Below are 17,349 nucleotides of genomic sequence, written 5' to 3' on the forward strand. Positions count from 1 at the left end.
CCAGGGCAATCAGACTTCCCCGCTTTTTTCCCCACTAGGAGGATGTCCTGCTGGGGGGGTCTGTTCGCCGCCGGCTGCTTGCGCTTGCGGGGGGGGGCTCTTCAAAGCCCCCCTCCGCAGCGCTTCCTGGCCTCCTTCCTCTTCCCTCCCTCTCCCTCCCCCTGTGAGCTTGATGGGATAGGCTTTAGCCTATCAGATGCCGGCGATCCCCGGCCAATCAGAGGTCGGGGATCGCCGATCTCCTCTACGGCGCTGCTGCGCAGCAGCGCCGCATACATGCAAACACCGGGGAAGATCTTCCCCGCGTGTTTACATTTACCCTGCGAGCCGCGATCGACGGCTCGCAGGGTGTTCACGGAGACTCCCTCCGTGAACTGACATGGAACGGCCGCTCGTATGCAATCCACTTCAGGATTCAGGGGCGTACTTAAGCGTACGCAGAATCCTGAAGTGGTTAAACATATTGCCAAGCAAGAGTAATTCCTTAGTTTTTGTGTGTGTGTGTTTCAGAGACTCCTGATGCCAGAAAGATCTGCAGGACAGCCAGGCAACTGGTATTGTTTAAAAGGCAGTAAATGTATCAGCCTCCATGTACCAATTACCCTCAGATTCCCTTTGACAGCTCCCAAGCCAGAATGATTTATGTCGAGACATGAAGACCAATGGCCATCCCCACGTGACTGAGCTCAAGAATGCCTAGTCTTTCAAGCACTATTACTCCCTTTCTCCCTCATGTTATCTTCTGCATGTAAGACTGAGTACTTAGGAACAGTAGTTAGATAGCACTCACCAATAAGAGCGACGAGCTTGTGGTCGTTGTCCCTAAGCCCATAGGAGCAATCCAAAAACCAGCGAAAAGTAGGACCCAGCACCGTCTTCAAGTTGCATAAAGTTGATTCTATTAATATCAATACCTGGTTATGTAGTAGAGCCAGTATCTGCAATGTTTCAAAAGGAGCCTCCTCACTTTTTCAAGCCTACTGGCCCTCTTGAAACATTGCAAATACTGGCTCTATTGAATAACCTTGTATTGATGAAGACGCCTTAATAAGAGTCAACTTTATGCAACTTGTAGACTGTGCTGGGTCCTACTTTTCACTGGTTCGTAAGACTGAGTACAACTTGTTGTGGTAATTATAGAGGTTTTATTACTATGGTGTGTGTGTCCGCCTTACTCATACCTGCTTTCTCTTTTTCACAGGTTGGGACCTTCCTGCATATCTGACTGTGCTGATTGCACTAGGTAACATTGGGCCAATAGCTGTCACCCTGAGTCATCGCCTGTGTCCTCCAGGGAGGCTATCAGAGCCATGGCTTATCCGCTCGGTCCATGGATTGAGTATCTTAGCAGCAGCTTTACTGGCAGTCTTCTGGAACCGGCGGGTCCTGGTTGCGGGTGAAGAGCATAGTGTGCCATACCTCGTCCTGGCTTTTTTTTTGGCTCTTGGCTGCTGCACATCCAACGTCACCTTCCTGCCCTTCATGTACAGTTTCCCCCAGGTGTACATCCGTAGCTTCTTCATTGGCCAGGGGCTTAGTGCCCTCTTCCCCTGTATTATCGCCCTGGGCCAGGGTGTGGGACGAGTTGAGTGCAGGAACAGCACCTTTGACAATACCACCGTACCTTACTATATGGATGAGAACTTCCCAGCCTCCTCATACTTCTGGGGTATGTTTACACTGCTGGTGGTCTCTGCCTTAGCATTTGCTATCTTGCCTTTCTGGAATAAGAGAAGTAAAGAGCAACAGGAGCAAGAAATTCAGACGCAAACTACTAGCCCAGACGGGGCAGAATCGGAAGATTCGTATCCCCTGAAAAGTTCGGAAGAAGAGAAGTCCGATATTTCTCCTAAAGTGGTGCAGCCAGGATTCTGGACTCCTCGTAACATCTATCTGCTGGTGCTCCTGGGGGTGTCCAACGCACTGACTAATGGCATCCTGCCGTCTGTACAGACCTACAGCTGCCTTCCCTACGGATCTGATGCCTATCACTGGTCTGTTGTACTAAGTAACATTGCTAACCCGGCCGCATGCTTCATCGCCATGGGTGCCCTGTGCAGGTGAGACATCGTATTTGTATATGTCATTCCATAGTGGTGCACCATTATGTTCATAATATCATCACAAGTTTTCTCCCAAAACGAACCTCCTGTGTAGGCTACCGGAACTATACATATATACAAAAAACTGAGCACTAATAGACCTGTGCATCTGAGTGCACCAATATATAGTTCTGTGGCTATTGTGAACATAACCATGGACCACAAAAGAAAGGACAAAGCCACATATAGTTTGTATGACAAGAAAGTCAAAATGAATTCATCACAACACTATGATCTCCAATAAAAAAAGCGTAATTTTATTATAAGCTCATACTAAACATAAAAACAATTAAAACATTTAAAATCTCCCAGATAGGACCAAATGTAATTAGGTCACTCCCTCTCTGAATAAATGTATACAACTAAATTACATATATAAATATATATTTTCTCTATCTCATCGCTAATCGCAAAATTGACACAAAGTGAAAAATCAACCTAAACTCATATACCTATATCAATTTATAAAGTGCTCCGTGCTGTAAACAACAATAAGATCAATAAGTCCGTGTGCATGGCAACGCCCCCAACATCTAAGGTAGCGGGCGTGTGCATACACACCAATGTGCAATTCTGTGCAAAAAAAAAATCCAATAAACCGCACAAAAATTCTTACAAAACAAATTATGACCCGTCCAATGGCTAGATACGTGCATGCCCACACCCCTTGAAATCTGTGGGTATGCCCATACACACATCCAACCACGGCAGCAACAAATCAAAAACAACTGTTCTAATTTCACAAAAATAAAGTGCAAGAAATATCATCAAAACATTCACAATAATGGGCGCCTAAAATGCATCCCAAGTATGTAACCTTGTGCAGTGTTGTGATGCAATGTGAACTAATGTGTGAAGAGGGTCAGCTTACCATTAGTATGGCAGAGTGGGGAGCCCGGGAGAACGCCTTACGCGATCGCAGCTGGCGGCTGCTTCTGAGGGAGACTATTTGGTCCTATCCGGGAGATTTTGAATGTTTTAATTGTTTTTATGTTTAGTATGAGCTTATAATAAAATTACGCTGTAGGCTACCAGAACTAACCGTTGCTTGTGCAGACACCTTGCGAGATACAGTTTTTTGTGTCCTCTCATTTGTTTCCAGTATCACTAAGCGTCGCGTCTCCGAGTCCCCCAGCGGGGGACAAGAACGACGGGAAGCTGCGGAAAAGGTAGCCAAGTGCTTTTCTGCACGCTAAGCGGTGGGTTTAGACGAACCACAAACACACATACCCCAGGTATTAGTGTTGTTTGCTGCTGAGCCTGAATTTTTCACAGGACCTTATTTTGGTAGTGACATTAGGGATTTCTGGCTTAAAGGAAACCTCTGTTTTTTTTTTGTTTTTTTTTAAAGCAGATTTACTTACCTGGGGCTTCCTCCTGGCAGCTCATGTGTCCCTCACAGCAGCTCTGCTCCCAGCCAGTGGCCTGGGGTCCCCTCCGTTGCAGCAGCCGACCAGGCGAGGTCAGCAGCCTCTATTTTCTAGAGCACTCCCCGGAAACAGATGCTGAATGGCCTGCCTACTCATGGTTCACTATTCAAGCAGCTGGACTTTGCCACTGCTGTCCAGGGAGTTCTTTGGATAATTTACTGTGTTTTACAGCATGTAAAGCTGTGTATACACTTGAAAGATATCAGACCAATTTTACCCCCTTCCATGTAGTATGAAAGCCATACTCTACACCAGTGGTCCCCAACCCTGTCCTCAAGGCCCACCAACAGTACATGTTTTGCAGAAAACCACAGACATTCACAGGTGGGGTAATTAGTGTCTCAGCAGAGCTGATTAACTACCTCTGTGGATTCCTACAAAACATGCACTGTTGGTGGGCCTTGAGGACAGGGTTGGGGAACACTGCTCTACACAGTCTATTCTATGGAGCTGAACTCCCCATCAGATTAAAATGCAAGATCCTGCACACAAAGATGCTGTACACATTGAAAAGATCCGCTCCTGCAAAATGCATTCACACACTATGATATCTGCAGATCTCATACACACCTTGTTTAACAGACATTCATCTGCAGATCTGACAATCATCTGCAGATCTGAAGATCCATCCTGGTGGATCTGATCTGCAGATGAATGTCTATTAAACAAAGTGTGTATGAGATCTGCAGATATCATAGACTATGAATGCATTTTGCAGGAACAGATCTTTTGCAGATACTGATCTGTTGAATGTGTACAGCATCTTTGTGTGCAGCATCTTGCAAAGATTTCTGTCTGATGGGGAGTTCAGTTCGATAGAATAGACTGTGTAGAATATGGCTCTCTTACTACATGGAAGGGGGTAAAATTGGTCTGATATCTTTCATTAATCTTTCAAGTGTGTACACAGCTTTAAATGAACTTTTTTTTCTCACAGAAATGGGGAGAGAAAAAAATCACTGCATCTTATATGTCAAATACAGGGAGTCCCGACTTTTATGAACGCCCGCCGATATGAACCGCAATCCCTCCGAGAAGTTGGGGAGTCACTGTACTGTCCCTGTGTCTCCTCCGCTTCCTCAGGTCCTCTGCACTCCCCATGAATATATAGAAATAAGCAGCAGCATGGTTCACCTCATCAATCGGCTCCAGTGGCCGCCAGAGACCTCTCCTCTCCCTCACGGCTTCCCCAGTGCCGGCTTCTGCTGATCGCGTCATCAGCAGAAGCCGGCACTAGGGAAACAGTGAGAGATAGGAGAGGTCTCTGGCGGCCACTGGAGCTGATCGATGAGGTGAGCTGCTGCCGCTGCTTCCTATTTATACATGGGAAGCGCAGAGGACATGAGGGAGTGGAAGAGACATGGGGGACAGAAGGGGGTCATGTGGGGGACAGAAGGGGACACATAGGGGACACATGAGGTACAAGGGGGACACAATAATTGGGGGTGAACATCTACAAGACGCTCCTGGACCATGGATATGCCAGGTTTAGTATATATATTTTTACCCTGGTTTTTGCATTCTGGAGTCCGTTCATAAATTCTGATTTGAGGCAACAGACGTATTGGTGTGGTAGGTAAGTGCTGACGCTGTGCACTGGATAACGGGCTGCTTGTAACATGAAGATTATACCGGTATATACAGCATTACCTCTGGTGTACTGCACCCATCACCCATGAGATAAATAACCTCCAGGGTTCAGTGGTCATTAATAACACAGCAAAAAATCAATCTATTATGCTCTGTGTAGCCCACTGAAGCAGTTTGCCTTGTGATTGCACGTTCATCCAGCTATGTGGATCTTGTGACTGTCACAACCCACTCAGAATATCCCAATAAATCTCTCCATTGTCTGGATCTCCTGCCAGAGTTTATTGACCGAATAACCGCCCCTAATATAGGTGATGTGCAGAACCGGAATCCACTCTGCTTTTCTGCTGCTCTGCCTGGGATGGAACCCCTGTGAGCTACCTTCAGGAACATTAAATGTGCCCAAACATCCTACGATGTATGGGAAGATCGGCCAAGAGAGAGATCCCTCTTTGATCGAATCCGATCGGAGAGATATCTGTGGCCCCATAAACCGCAGGCCGATTCCTAATCCATTCTAGCATGAAATATTTCGGGAATCGGCCTCATGATGCTGCCCCCAACCGCTATGCCCCCTAATGTACATGTCTGTATAAGCAGCCCTCAGTAAAGCCAGAAAAAGAAGGGGGCTCGGTTGCCCAGCTAATTTATCTAAATTCCATAGCAGGCCCAATAATCAATGAGATGCTAATTATATCGATTTCATGAAAATTTATGTAGCTCTGAAATGGACCAAGCAAGAACATCAGCTACTGCATTTGATGGGTCCATTTCCAAGCTGCAGAACATTTGCATCAACTTGCAATCATTAGTATCACATTGGCCACCTCTACTCCAGAGCTGTGTAATCTGCAGGGCGGTGGTTTCATAAACTGAGGAGTCGGAGGATTTTTGTACCCACTCCACGGCCCTGGTAATATGTTTGCACTATATAAATAAAGGATAATAAAAACTGGTCACCTTTTTAAACCCCAAATTCTTCCCTCTCATGTGTAGAGATGATCAAAAAGGTGCTGATTTTCCAAGTTGATGTAGATTGTTTTGCAATTTATATACAGCTTGGGAATGCAACAATCCGGATTCATAGCAACTGCATGTCATTGACCTAACTCCAACCTGTGTAGGAATTGTAGCAAACGGCAGCAGCAGGGACAGTTAGCATATTATTGGTGTGTGCAGGTGTCCCCCTCAATGTCTGCCAGCAATTTATTAGTGATCAGGCATGGAAAGCCATGTCCAATTGCTGTAATGTACCGCAGCAGGTGATGACCACTTTCTCCTGTTGTTGTGCACCCTCTCCCCTCCATAGGGCAGAACATAAATTGGTGGAAAGCCAAACTACATATTTCTATGCGGCAACCATCAAGAACGATCTTTTGAGACAGCCATTATTCCAAGTGTGCACGGCCCTTTAACGTGGTGTGAAACTCCATATTAATTGAAATAAAAATCTAATAAGAAATTGCTTATTTAGCTCTACTATCCTGTTGTTTTTAGTGTTCACTGTCAGATTTACGAAGTATGTGGAGATTTTTTTTGCTGGTTTCCATCTTTACTGTTGTACTGTGATGCCAAAAGTGACATCACTTCGGCCCCCTTTCTTTATTTCCTTCCCTTTCCTTTCAACTGCCACCGCTTACTGTCCCTCTTACAGCAAACATCACCTAGACAACAGGCTTACATTACTGTGTAAACACTTTAAATTAATTTACCTAAACTTTTCAAAAGGAGGCGGAGATTAATTTACCTGGTCATAGTTTCCTCATCTTATGGAAATGGGAAGCTAAAAAAAACCACAAAAAACCCATCCCACTGGCACTACACAGTTCCTGCCAACCAGACCAGGTAAAAAGTAAAAAAAAAATGGACATATAGGAGCCTAAGTTAGAAAAAGTGTTTACAAATATTTTTTGGGGGTATTAACTATTTTGTAGCAATTTTTTTTTAGTTTCAGATGTTAGAACCAACCCCCCCCCCCCCCCCTACCAAAGACCAGGCCATTTTTTATTAAATAGGCCACTGCAGCTTTAGGCTGCTTTCACAGTGAGACGTTACAGGCGCACGTTTGTGCAGCCTGTAACGCAGCCCACCGCACAGTAATGAAAAATCATTGTCTTGTCCTGTCTTGTCAGGTCTGCGCTGGGTCTTGGTTTGATCATGGTTGCTGGAGTGTTGCTCGGTAGTTACCTGATGGTGTTGGCGGCTCTCAGTCCGTGTCCTCCATTGGTTGGAACTACAGCGGGAATCGTGCTGGTGGTGAGTATCGCTTATTATAAATTCTCTGGATTCATCACACACTTGTGAGGCTCAGAGCTGCTGCCTGCCACTCCTTCTCATTTGTGTCTTCACAACATCCTGATTATCATTGTAAAGGTGGCCACACACCATACAATTTTTTAAATATCTGTTCAATTTAAGAATTGCAATACTTTTTTCTGACTGATTGTAACATTTCAAAAATCTGACCAATGTACCACACACTATGTTCAATTTTTCCCCAATTATGATAAAAATGATTGGAAACTCTGACAAAATTGCTAGGGTGTGTATATTAATAAATTGACAATCTAACACACACCATACAATCTTTAGAAAGATTTTTTCGGGAGATACGATCATTTTTATCGAATTGTTGTAAAATCGGATCATTTTATTGTATCGTGTGTGTGGCCACCTTTAGGCCCGGTTCACACTTGCGGTTGTCTGCCAAACGGACCGGATGACCTGACCGGATCCGGACCGGATCCGGATCGGAACCGTACGGTTCTGATCCGGATCCGATCCGGATCCGGTCAGGTTGCATCAGGTGTCCATCAGGATGCGATCCGGATCCGTTTGGCAGAAGTAACGTAAAACACCCAAAAAAAGTTGGGGTCTGAGAGGTCAGCAGAAGGGGGACCTGTGGAATCAGGCCCTCTGCTGTTTAGCACTCACCTCCACCTGCGACATGCTGCCAACATCTCCGGATCCGGATCCAGCTGTGCTGCTCCACTCCAAAATGCTTGCCCATGTGTCCCCAGCCAATATCGCCGCAAAAATCCGCATAGGAAGTGGGGTAGAAGATCCGGATTTCTCAGCCAGTGTGTTGTGCGGCCTCCGGTTCTTATTTGTTTGTATTGGCCGGATGGTGCAGTCCGGCTCCGCCCCGGATACGGCTGCCGGAGGGGCCGGATGAAAAAATAGCGCATGTTGGAACGAAGGCCGGAGTCCGGATCCGGCCCGGATCCGGTCCGGCTCCGGTTCTGCAGAACGGACCCATGTGAACGGACGCATAGGCTTTAATTGCTATGCCGTGCGTCCGTTCCGTCCGTTCTGCAGGCGGTGCGGCTCCGGCACGGCGATTCCGGAGGGCCACCGCTAATGTGAACCGGGCCTAACACACACCATACAATCTTTAGAAAGATTAAAGAAAAATATCTGGCATTCCAGATCGATCAAAGAAAACGGGAAATCCGATTGGATTTTCCATTCGAAGGAAAAAGCTATTCGATATTTTTTCGGGAGATCCGATCGTTTTTATCAAATTGCCGTAAAATCAGATCATTTTATTGTATAGTGTGTGGCCACCTTAACCCCCTTGGCGGTATGAAAAATACCGCCAGGGGGCAGCGCAGCAGTTTTTTTTTAATTCTTTTTTTTTTAAATCATGTAGCGAGCCGAGGGCTCGCTACATGATAGCCGCTGCTCAGCGGCATCCCCCCAGCCCCGCCGATCGCCTCCGGCGATAGGCGATCAGGAAATCCCGTTCAAAGAACGGGATTTCCTGGAGGGCTTCCCCCGTCGCCATGGCGACGGGGCGGAATGACGTCACCGACGTCGGGACGTCATTGGGAGACCCGATCCACCCCTCGGCGCTGCCTGGCACTGATTGGCCAGGCAGCGCTTGGGGTCTGGGGGGGGGGGGGCCGCGCGCGCACCGGATAGCGGCGATCGGGCGCGCGGCGGCGGCGATCGGGGTGCTGGCGCAGCTAGCAAAGTGCTGGCTGCGTCCAGCAATAAAAAAATTAAGTAAATCGGCCCAGCAGGGCCTGAGCGGCACCCTCCGGCGGCTTACCCCGTGTCACACACGGGGTTACCGCTAAGGAGGTTAAAGCTCTAATCTCACTTTTCTATCACTGTGCCAGTGTCTCAGGTCGCCCATCTCTGAGTGATGAATAAACCTGAGAATTCACTTTCTCAGTTTATTCATAAACATCCACTGAAGGAACAATTGCTCTCACAGACAGCACTCTGCCGTTTATGTAGCTTGCAAACTGCCAGTCAGCCAATAAGAAGTGCAAGTACTTTACACCTAGTCTGCAATACTTCAAGCATAATAATCAAGCAGGAACTCAGCAAATCAGACGCAAACAGGAGAGAAGGTTCAGTCCCACATAGACTATATGACCAGCAGGGGGCACCTTGTGCAGGAACTTCCCTCTCATTCACCCCCCTCTCTAACTAAACTGCATAAGTCAAATCATGCAAACACTGGTGCACATGACAGTTGGGGGGCCCCAAGCTCTGCCACTGCTCAAGACCCCCAAACCAAGGGGCAAATGAGAGGGAAGTTCCTGCACGAGGTGCCCCCTGCTGGTCAGCTCCTGCTTAATTAAGTATTGCAGACTAGGTGTAAGGTATTTGCACTTCCTATTGGCTGACTAGCAGTATGCGGAATATAAGTGGCAGAGTGCTGTCTGGCAGTGAGCATTTGTTCCTTCGGTGTTTGGTAAGTTGAGGGAGTAGTAGGGGTGAGTTCCTGGTGGTGGCAGCTCCGGGGCTTGCCTGCGCTTCCCCACTTTTGTGTTGCATGCAGGTTTGGGGGTCCCGAGCATCGGCAGAGCCCGGGTCCCATCTGTTATGTGCACCAGTGTTTGCATTATTCATAAACACACAAATTTAAAACCCCCAGACAGTCTGATGACCAGAACAGCTCAGAAAGCGTTAAAGGACAATTGAGGTTAGAGGGATATGGATGCTGCTGTATTTATTTCCTTTTAAACAATACCAGTTGCTGGGCAGCCCTGCTGGTCTATTTGGCTGCAATAGTATCTGAATAATACCAGAAACAAGCATGCAGCTAATCTTGTCAGACTTGAAAATAATGTCAAACACCTGATCTGCTGCATGGGTGTTCAGGGTCTATGGCTAAAAGTATTAGAGGCAGAGGATCAGCAGGACAGCCAGGCAACTGGTATTGCTTACAAAGAAATAAATATGGCAGCCTCCATATACCTCTTACTTCAGTTGGCCTTTAAAATGAAAACTAAAGTCTGGGGACAGTACTCCAGCATTGCCACATTGTTTAACTCTTTAAATTGCCAAGCTCTCCCTCCAAAATTCCATCTTTAAGATAGTTTTTCCGCATGTGCCAAGAAAACATGGCTTACAGACAGAGAAGGCTCATTAACCAGCCGGGCGGTATGGACGATCTCAGCTCGTCCATCACCGCCGGAGGCTGCCGCTCAGGCCCTGCTGGGCCGATTTTAGTGAAATAAAAAGCAGCACACGCAGCCGGCACTTTGCCAGCCGCGTGTGCTGCCTGATCGCCGCCGCTCTGCGGCGATCCACCGCGAGCAGCGGCGAAAGAGGGTCCCCCCAGCCGCCTGAGCCCAGCGTAGCCGGAACAAAAAGTTCCGGCCAGCGCTAAGGGCTGGATCGGAGGCGGCTGACGTCGGCTGATGTCCATGACGTCACTCCGCTCGTCGCTATGGCGACGATGTAAGCAAAACAAGGAAGGCCGCTCATTGCGGCCTTCCTTGTTTATTCTGGGTGCCGGAGGCGATCGGAAGAACGCCTCCGGAGCGCCCTCTAGTGGGCTTTCATGCAGCCAACTTTCAGTTGGCTGCATGAAATAGTTTTTTTTTTTATTTAAAAAAACCCTCCCGCAGCTGCCCTGGCAATCTTAATAGAACGCCAGGGTGGTTAAACACCAACTAAACTATATACTGTATTTTCAGAAAGCCAAGAGCCTATAAAATGATAGTGTTTTCTGTTTACTACGTAATGTGATCATGCGTCAGTATCATCTTTGCTGGTACCTGTATGAAATATACATATTTATGTGCAAATTCTTAAAGAGACTCTGTAACATCAAAAACATCCCCTGGGGGGTACTCACCTCGGGTGGGGGAAGCCTCCGGATCCTAATGAGGCTTCCCACGCCGTCCTCTGTCCCACGGGGGTCTCGCTGCAGCCCTCCGAACAGCTGGCGACAGACCCGACTGTCAATTCAATATTTACCTTTGCTGGCTCCAGCGGGGGCGCTGTGGCTGCTTTCGGCTCCGAACTACACGGAAATACCCGATCTCAGTCGGGTCCACTCTACTGCGCAGGCGCCGGAAACTTGCGCCTGCGCAGTAGAGCTGACCCGACGGCGATCGGGTATTTCCGCCTACTTCGGAGCCGACAGCCGTCAGAGCGCCTGCGCAGGAGCCGGGAAGGTAAATATTGACGTCATCTTTCACGGAGGGCTGCAGCGAGACCCCTGAGGGACGGAGGACGGCGTGGGAAGCCTCATTAGGATCCGGAGGCTTCTCCCACCCGAGGTGAGTATCCCCCAGGGGATGTTTTGACGTTACAGATCCTTTTTAAAGAGAACCTAAGCTGGGATATGGAGGCTGTCATATTTATTTCCTTGTAAATAATGCCAGTTGCCTGGCAGTCCTGTTGATCTTCTGGCATACGTAGTATCTGAGTTAAAACTCTTGAAAAGCATATGGCTAATGCAGTAAAACCTCAGCTGAGTCAGGCCTGGTGCACACCAGAGCGGTTCTGGAGCGTTGTTTAAAACGCTTGCAGGAGGAAAACCGCTTGGCTAATGGAAGTGAATGGGCTTGTGCACATCAGAGCGGTTCGTTTTTTCCACAAACGCAAACTCGGGGGCTGCAGCATTGTTTAGATTTCTGAGGCGTTTCTGCCTCAATGTTAAAGTATAGGAAAGTGGAAAACGGCTCTGAAAAACGCTAGCTCAGAGAGGTTTTCCAGGCATTTTTGTTACAGAAGCTGTTCAGTAACAGCTTTTACTGTAACAATATTTGTAATCTGCTACACAAAAATGCTCCAAAAAAAGCTAGACTTGTTTAGAAAACATGCCTAGAATCCAGGGCTGTGGAGTCGGTCCAAAAATACACCGACTTCGACTCCTCAGTTTAGGATTCCTCCGACTCCACGACTCCGACTCCTCTAATTTGCATTTTACAATTTTGTTGATTAAAAGTATGTAACATGAAATTCGTCTCTTAACTGCCAACGCTTAGGAATTTTACAAGACAACTGTAGTGAGAAGGATATGTAGACTACTATATTTATTCCCTTTAGACTAAAACTAGTCCTTGGTAAGAGTACTTGTAAAAGGTACAAACCGGAACAAAGAACATCTATCAGGCCCTAGGCAATGTAAGTGTGGGTACATGTAAGAGTGATGTGCAGGTACTCTGCAGGGGAATGAGGAGATTGTAAACAGACAACACCTCTGTGTTCAATGTGCACAGCATTCTCAGTGGATTCCCTGCAGCTCTGTAGGGAGTGCATATGTAGAGTATAGTACTACTGTGTAACAAAGTAAACCTGAGACAGATGAAATTAAAGTTTTATACATACCTGGGGCTTCCTCCAGCCGCCTTCAGGATAATCAGTCCCTCGTTGTCCTCCTCCACCACCTGGATCTTCTGCTATGAGTCCAGGTACTTGAGCCAGTCAGGCGTAGTGCGCATGCACACACTCCGCCGCCAGGAGCATACTACACCTGTGCAGCACTATTGCGCAGGTGCAGAATGTTCCTGGCTGTGGGAGCGGCATGCGGCCGGACAGCGCTGACTGGCTGAATTACCAGGACTCATAGCAGAAGATCCGGGTGGTGGAGGACAGTGAGGGACTGATTAGCCTGAAGGGGGCTGGAGGAAGCCCCAGGTATGTATAAAACTTTACTTTTCATCCGTCTCAGTTACCCTTTAATTTGTAGTCACCAAACCAAATTTTAAGAACATATCAAATTATTTTATTTCATCAGCAAAGGGAGTGCATACATTTGCATAAATCAGCATCAATGCAGAATTATTTCCATCTCGTTGACCATCTCTATTAGTGACACAGCTACACATCAGGCTTTATTCTTACAGCATAGATGTTATTTAGTATATATAAGAGATTCCTGTGTACACATCATATATACAGTCACAATCAGATATGTATATCTGACCTTAAAAATACAGGGACTGCTTTATTGAAGCAGCACAAGTAACTAATTTTGATTGGTTTATTTCATTTTTGTGGACTAAGCACAGCTATTACTGTATATATACTGTATATATACATTATTTTTAATGACTATTATCTGAGAAATAGAACATTTTATCATATTTTCCATTTTAATTACAGTTACAAATTCATTAGGAGTCGGAGTCGGTGCATTTTTTCCCGACTCCGACTCCAGGCACCCAAAATTCCACGACTCCGACTCCACAGCCCTGCTAGAATCCCTCTGAAATCTGCTTCAAAAACCTCCTAGCATTTTGCAGATCTGCTAGAGGTGTTTGGTGTGCACTTGGCCTCAGAGTACCTGATCTGCTGCATGCTTGTTCAGGTTCTATAGCCAAATGTATTAGAGATACAGAATCAGGAGGACAGCCACGCAACTGGTATTGTTTAAAAGGAAATAAATATTGCAACTTCCATATCCCTCTCAACTTTTAAGGATGGAAGCGCCCAAATAAAGATGAGAAACGGGGGGAGCAGGCAGGTATGGTGAGCTGTCCTTTCTGCCCCCCTCCTGTACCTGTAATTGCCTCCCGGCCCCGTCTCCTGGTTGGGCATTAGTGCACCTTTCCTGGCCGCGATGCATGTGTAGACGGGGCCCGGGGCAATTACAGGTACAGAAGGATAACTGGGCATAAGGGCAGCTCGCCATACATGCCTGCTCCCCCCGTTTCTCATCTCTATTTGGGCTCTGCTATCCTTTAATGTTCACAATAGGGGATTTAAAGGACAACTGAAGTAAGAGGTATATGGAGGCTGCCATATTTATTTCCTTTTAAGCAATACCAGTTGCCTGGCTATCTTGCTGATCCTCTGCCTCTAAATACTTTTAGCTTCTATTACTTTTAGCCACAGACCCTGAACAACATAGGATAAAGGTAATTGATAGTTCATTTATATGTGTGTATTAAATTTTGTATTACAATTATTTGGGAAAGTGATCCTTTAAGCCTGCATGACACCTAGCCATCCTCGTCCCCCTGTACACCTCTGCCCACACACGAGTCTGAGCCAGCCTCTCCTTCAACGTCAAGGATGGTGTATGGTCAGGTGGGGGGGGCGTGGCTACACTCCTGTACCAGGAAGTACTGACCGCAGTGGCCCATTCACACTTGCAAATTGCGCTTTTGCTAGCATTTTGCTCTGGTGATTTTTTGCGTAGAACGTGAAAAAAATTGGCATTCTCACTTGGCAATTTTTTTTAGCGATCGCATTTAGCGCTTCATTAGCACTGAAACGCGATCGCCGGGAAGTCTCCTGAAAATGGTGCAGGCTACACGTTTGCGTTTGGCGATTTGCGTTAATCGCCGGCGATTAACGCAAATCGCTCAAGTGAGAACGGGCCCATAGGATATTGCACTAGTGCTTTAAAAAGCGCTAGCGCTTAAGCATCTTGCTGAAATCGCCGGCAAAAAGCTCTAGTGTGAATGGGCCCTAAATCAGGGCATATTTCCGTGAAGCCTTGTTTTGTGACATGAGCACTGTAATAAGGGTGGTAAATTGTCATGTTTTCAGAAACGGTTACACGTGCCACATGACCAGCATTTTGGGGTGTGCAAAATATACTTGCGTTATTTTACTTGTAAGTGTGGGCTGTATAATTTGCGAGGGTGATGGGAAAGCAGATATATGTAGAACCTTGGAAAATACCAGCATCCTTTCATCAGTTTCTGTTTGCTCTGTCTGCAGGTGCTGAGCTGGACCCTCTTCATGGGACTTCTGTCTTACCTAAAGGTTGTCATAGGAAGCCTCCTGCATGAAGCTGGCCACAGCGCCCTCTTGTGGTGTGGAGCTGTCATTCAGGCTGGCTCTCTAATTGGCGCACTGCTGATGTTCCCCATGGTCAGCATCTACCATCTGTTTCATAGTGGAAGAGATTGCCACGACAGCTGCGCTCTCTGATCCCTGCTACATTCCATCTTACCATATCCTTTTCTTAATAAATGTTTTAGAAAAAAAAACAAATGAGTCTATTTCTCTTTACTGGGGTGCCTATATAAAACCGTGGGTACTTATCCGTTAGCCGGGCGCATCCGGCAGGTGGCGCTAATTACTATTCCCCCTCCAGGCCGACATGGATAGTAGGGAAAGATGTAACTCTGGTGGAGTTTTGTCGCCACCTAGAGGATGCGCCCGGCTAACGGATAAGTACCAAACCGTGTATTATGTAATAGTGTGGTTGCTACTGCCTTCGCCAGTGAGATCCCAGCACAGTTTTTTATAATTTGGGGGGCTTGGTTCATGTGACAATGAACTCTTGTCAGTTCAACAGATGCTACACAAACCTCAGGCTATAGATGAGGATTTAAGCTACGTACACACATACGACAACGATCGTTCGTTGTGAACGATGAACGAACTTTTAATTGACAAAAGAACAACGTAAGTAAAGTTAGCTTTTAAAGGTGTGTAACGATCTGATTGTTAGAACGAACATTACATCACGTAAAGCAACTATTGTGCTTGCGCATAAAAATGAAAAGTTCCATGGAGAAATGCGCAAGTCAAGCCTAGTACGAACGACCAGTTTCCAACGATGTACTACTTTTGCAAACGATCGTCATTGGAAAAAATCCGCCAAGCTAGATCGTTTGTTTTTAACGATTTAGCTCGTCCGTCGTTAGACCTAATGATCGTTGCCTGCTTTTTTTTTTAAACGTTCATCGTTTGAAATGATCAGGGAACGATTGTTTCAAACGACTATAGTCGCATGTATGTACGCACCTTTAGGGTCAGCCATATGTGAAGTATTTCAGCTGATAGCCTATTGTCCTCCATCTGACAATTAGAGAACTATCACTAGGACATTTTGCACAGATTCGCTTATGTCCAGAATTCGTGGATCAAGAACAATTCTTGGTACACTACATGACCAGAAGTGTGTGTACACAGTTACTCTGAACCAATCGAATGCCGCATCTGGTGATTTTGATTGGTACAAATTCAAGCTTCAGACATTTTGTATATAATTACCATAACATTTGCATCAGCTCAACATTCTTCGCATCTCATTGACCATCTTTAGTAGTCAGACTGTTCTAGCACAGTAGTACATTAGACCATCTCTAGTGCAGCAGAAGCACCCCCTCCTAAGCTGTGTTGATCTGGTCATTGCAGGGGGATCTGGATGCCGGCGGAAGGGAAGGTGAGGTCCACCATAATCTGAAGTCTTCCCTTGTCCCTCCCTCCTCGCCATTCCAGCGCTGGAACCCCGAACGGAGCTCGGCTGCAAGCTACACAGAGCTGAATAGGCATTGCTTTTTCCACTGAGCCTAAGGCCACATACACACATCAGACTATAGTCTTTGGAAAATGAAGGATCACAGACCAATCTTACCCCCTTTCATGTAGTATGAGAGCCATACCTTCACAGTCTGTTCTATGGAGCTGAACTCCCCATCAGAAAAAAATGTTTGCAAGATGCTGCACACCAGAGCGGTTCTGCTGCGGTTTGTGATCCGCTTGCGGGAGCGGATCCGCTTGGGTAATGTATTTCAATGGGCTGGTGCACACCAGAGCGGGAGGCGTTTTGCAGAAACGCATACTCCCGGGCTGCTGCAGATTTTGGATTGCGGAGGCTTTTCTGCCTCAATGTTAAGTATAGGAAAACCGCAAACCGCTCTGAAAAACGGCACTTCAGAGCGGTTTGCCAGGCGGTTTTTGTTACAGTAGCTGTTCAGTAACAGTTTTACTGTAACAATACATGAAATCTACTACACCAAAACCGCAAAACGCTAGCTGAAACGCTACAGAAAAATAAGAAAAAGCGTTTCAAAATCTGCTAGCATTTTGCGGATCTGCTAGCGGTTTTTGGTGTGCACCAGGCCATGCTGTACAGACACAAAAGATCAATATCTGCAAAAGATCTGTTCCTGCCAAAGATCCGTTCCTGCAAAATGCATTCATAGTCTATGAGATCTGCAGATAATCATACACACCTTGTTTAACTGACATTCATCTGCAGATCAGACAATCATCTGCAGATCTGAAAA

At 46.5% G+C, this 17,349-nt stretch overlaps 1 protein-coding gene across 5 annotated transcripts in view; it reads left to right on the plus strand.

Annotated features, from left to right (window-relative positions):
- Positions 1–15,307, plus strand: part of SLC52A2 (solute carrier family 52 member 2) — a 91,475-nt gene extending 76,168 nt beyond the window's left edge. For all 5 annotated transcript variants that reach the window (XM_068237860.1, XM_068237859.1, XM_068237861.1 and 2 more), the window contains 3 exons: positions 1,202–2,060; positions 7,255–7,378; positions 15,047–15,307. In XM_068237860.1, the coding sequence (XP_068093961.1) occupies positions 1,202–2,060; positions 7,255–7,378; positions 15,047–15,259 (1,196 nt within the window). In that variant the 3' untranslated portion in view covers positions 15,260–15,307. The remainder of the gene's footprint in view (positions 1–1,201; positions 2,061–7,254; positions 7,379–15,046) is intronic.
- The last annotated feature ends 2,042 nt before the right edge of the window (positions 15,308–17,349 follow it).

This window comes from Hyperolius riggenbachi, chromosome 5, assembly GCF_040937935.1.
Source record: "Hyperolius riggenbachi isolate aHypRig1 chromosome 5, aHypRig1.pri, whole genome shotgun sequence".
Classification (NCBI taxonomy): domain Eukaryota; kingdom Metazoa; phylum Chordata; class Amphibia; order Anura; family Hyperoliidae; genus Hyperolius; species Hyperolius riggenbachi.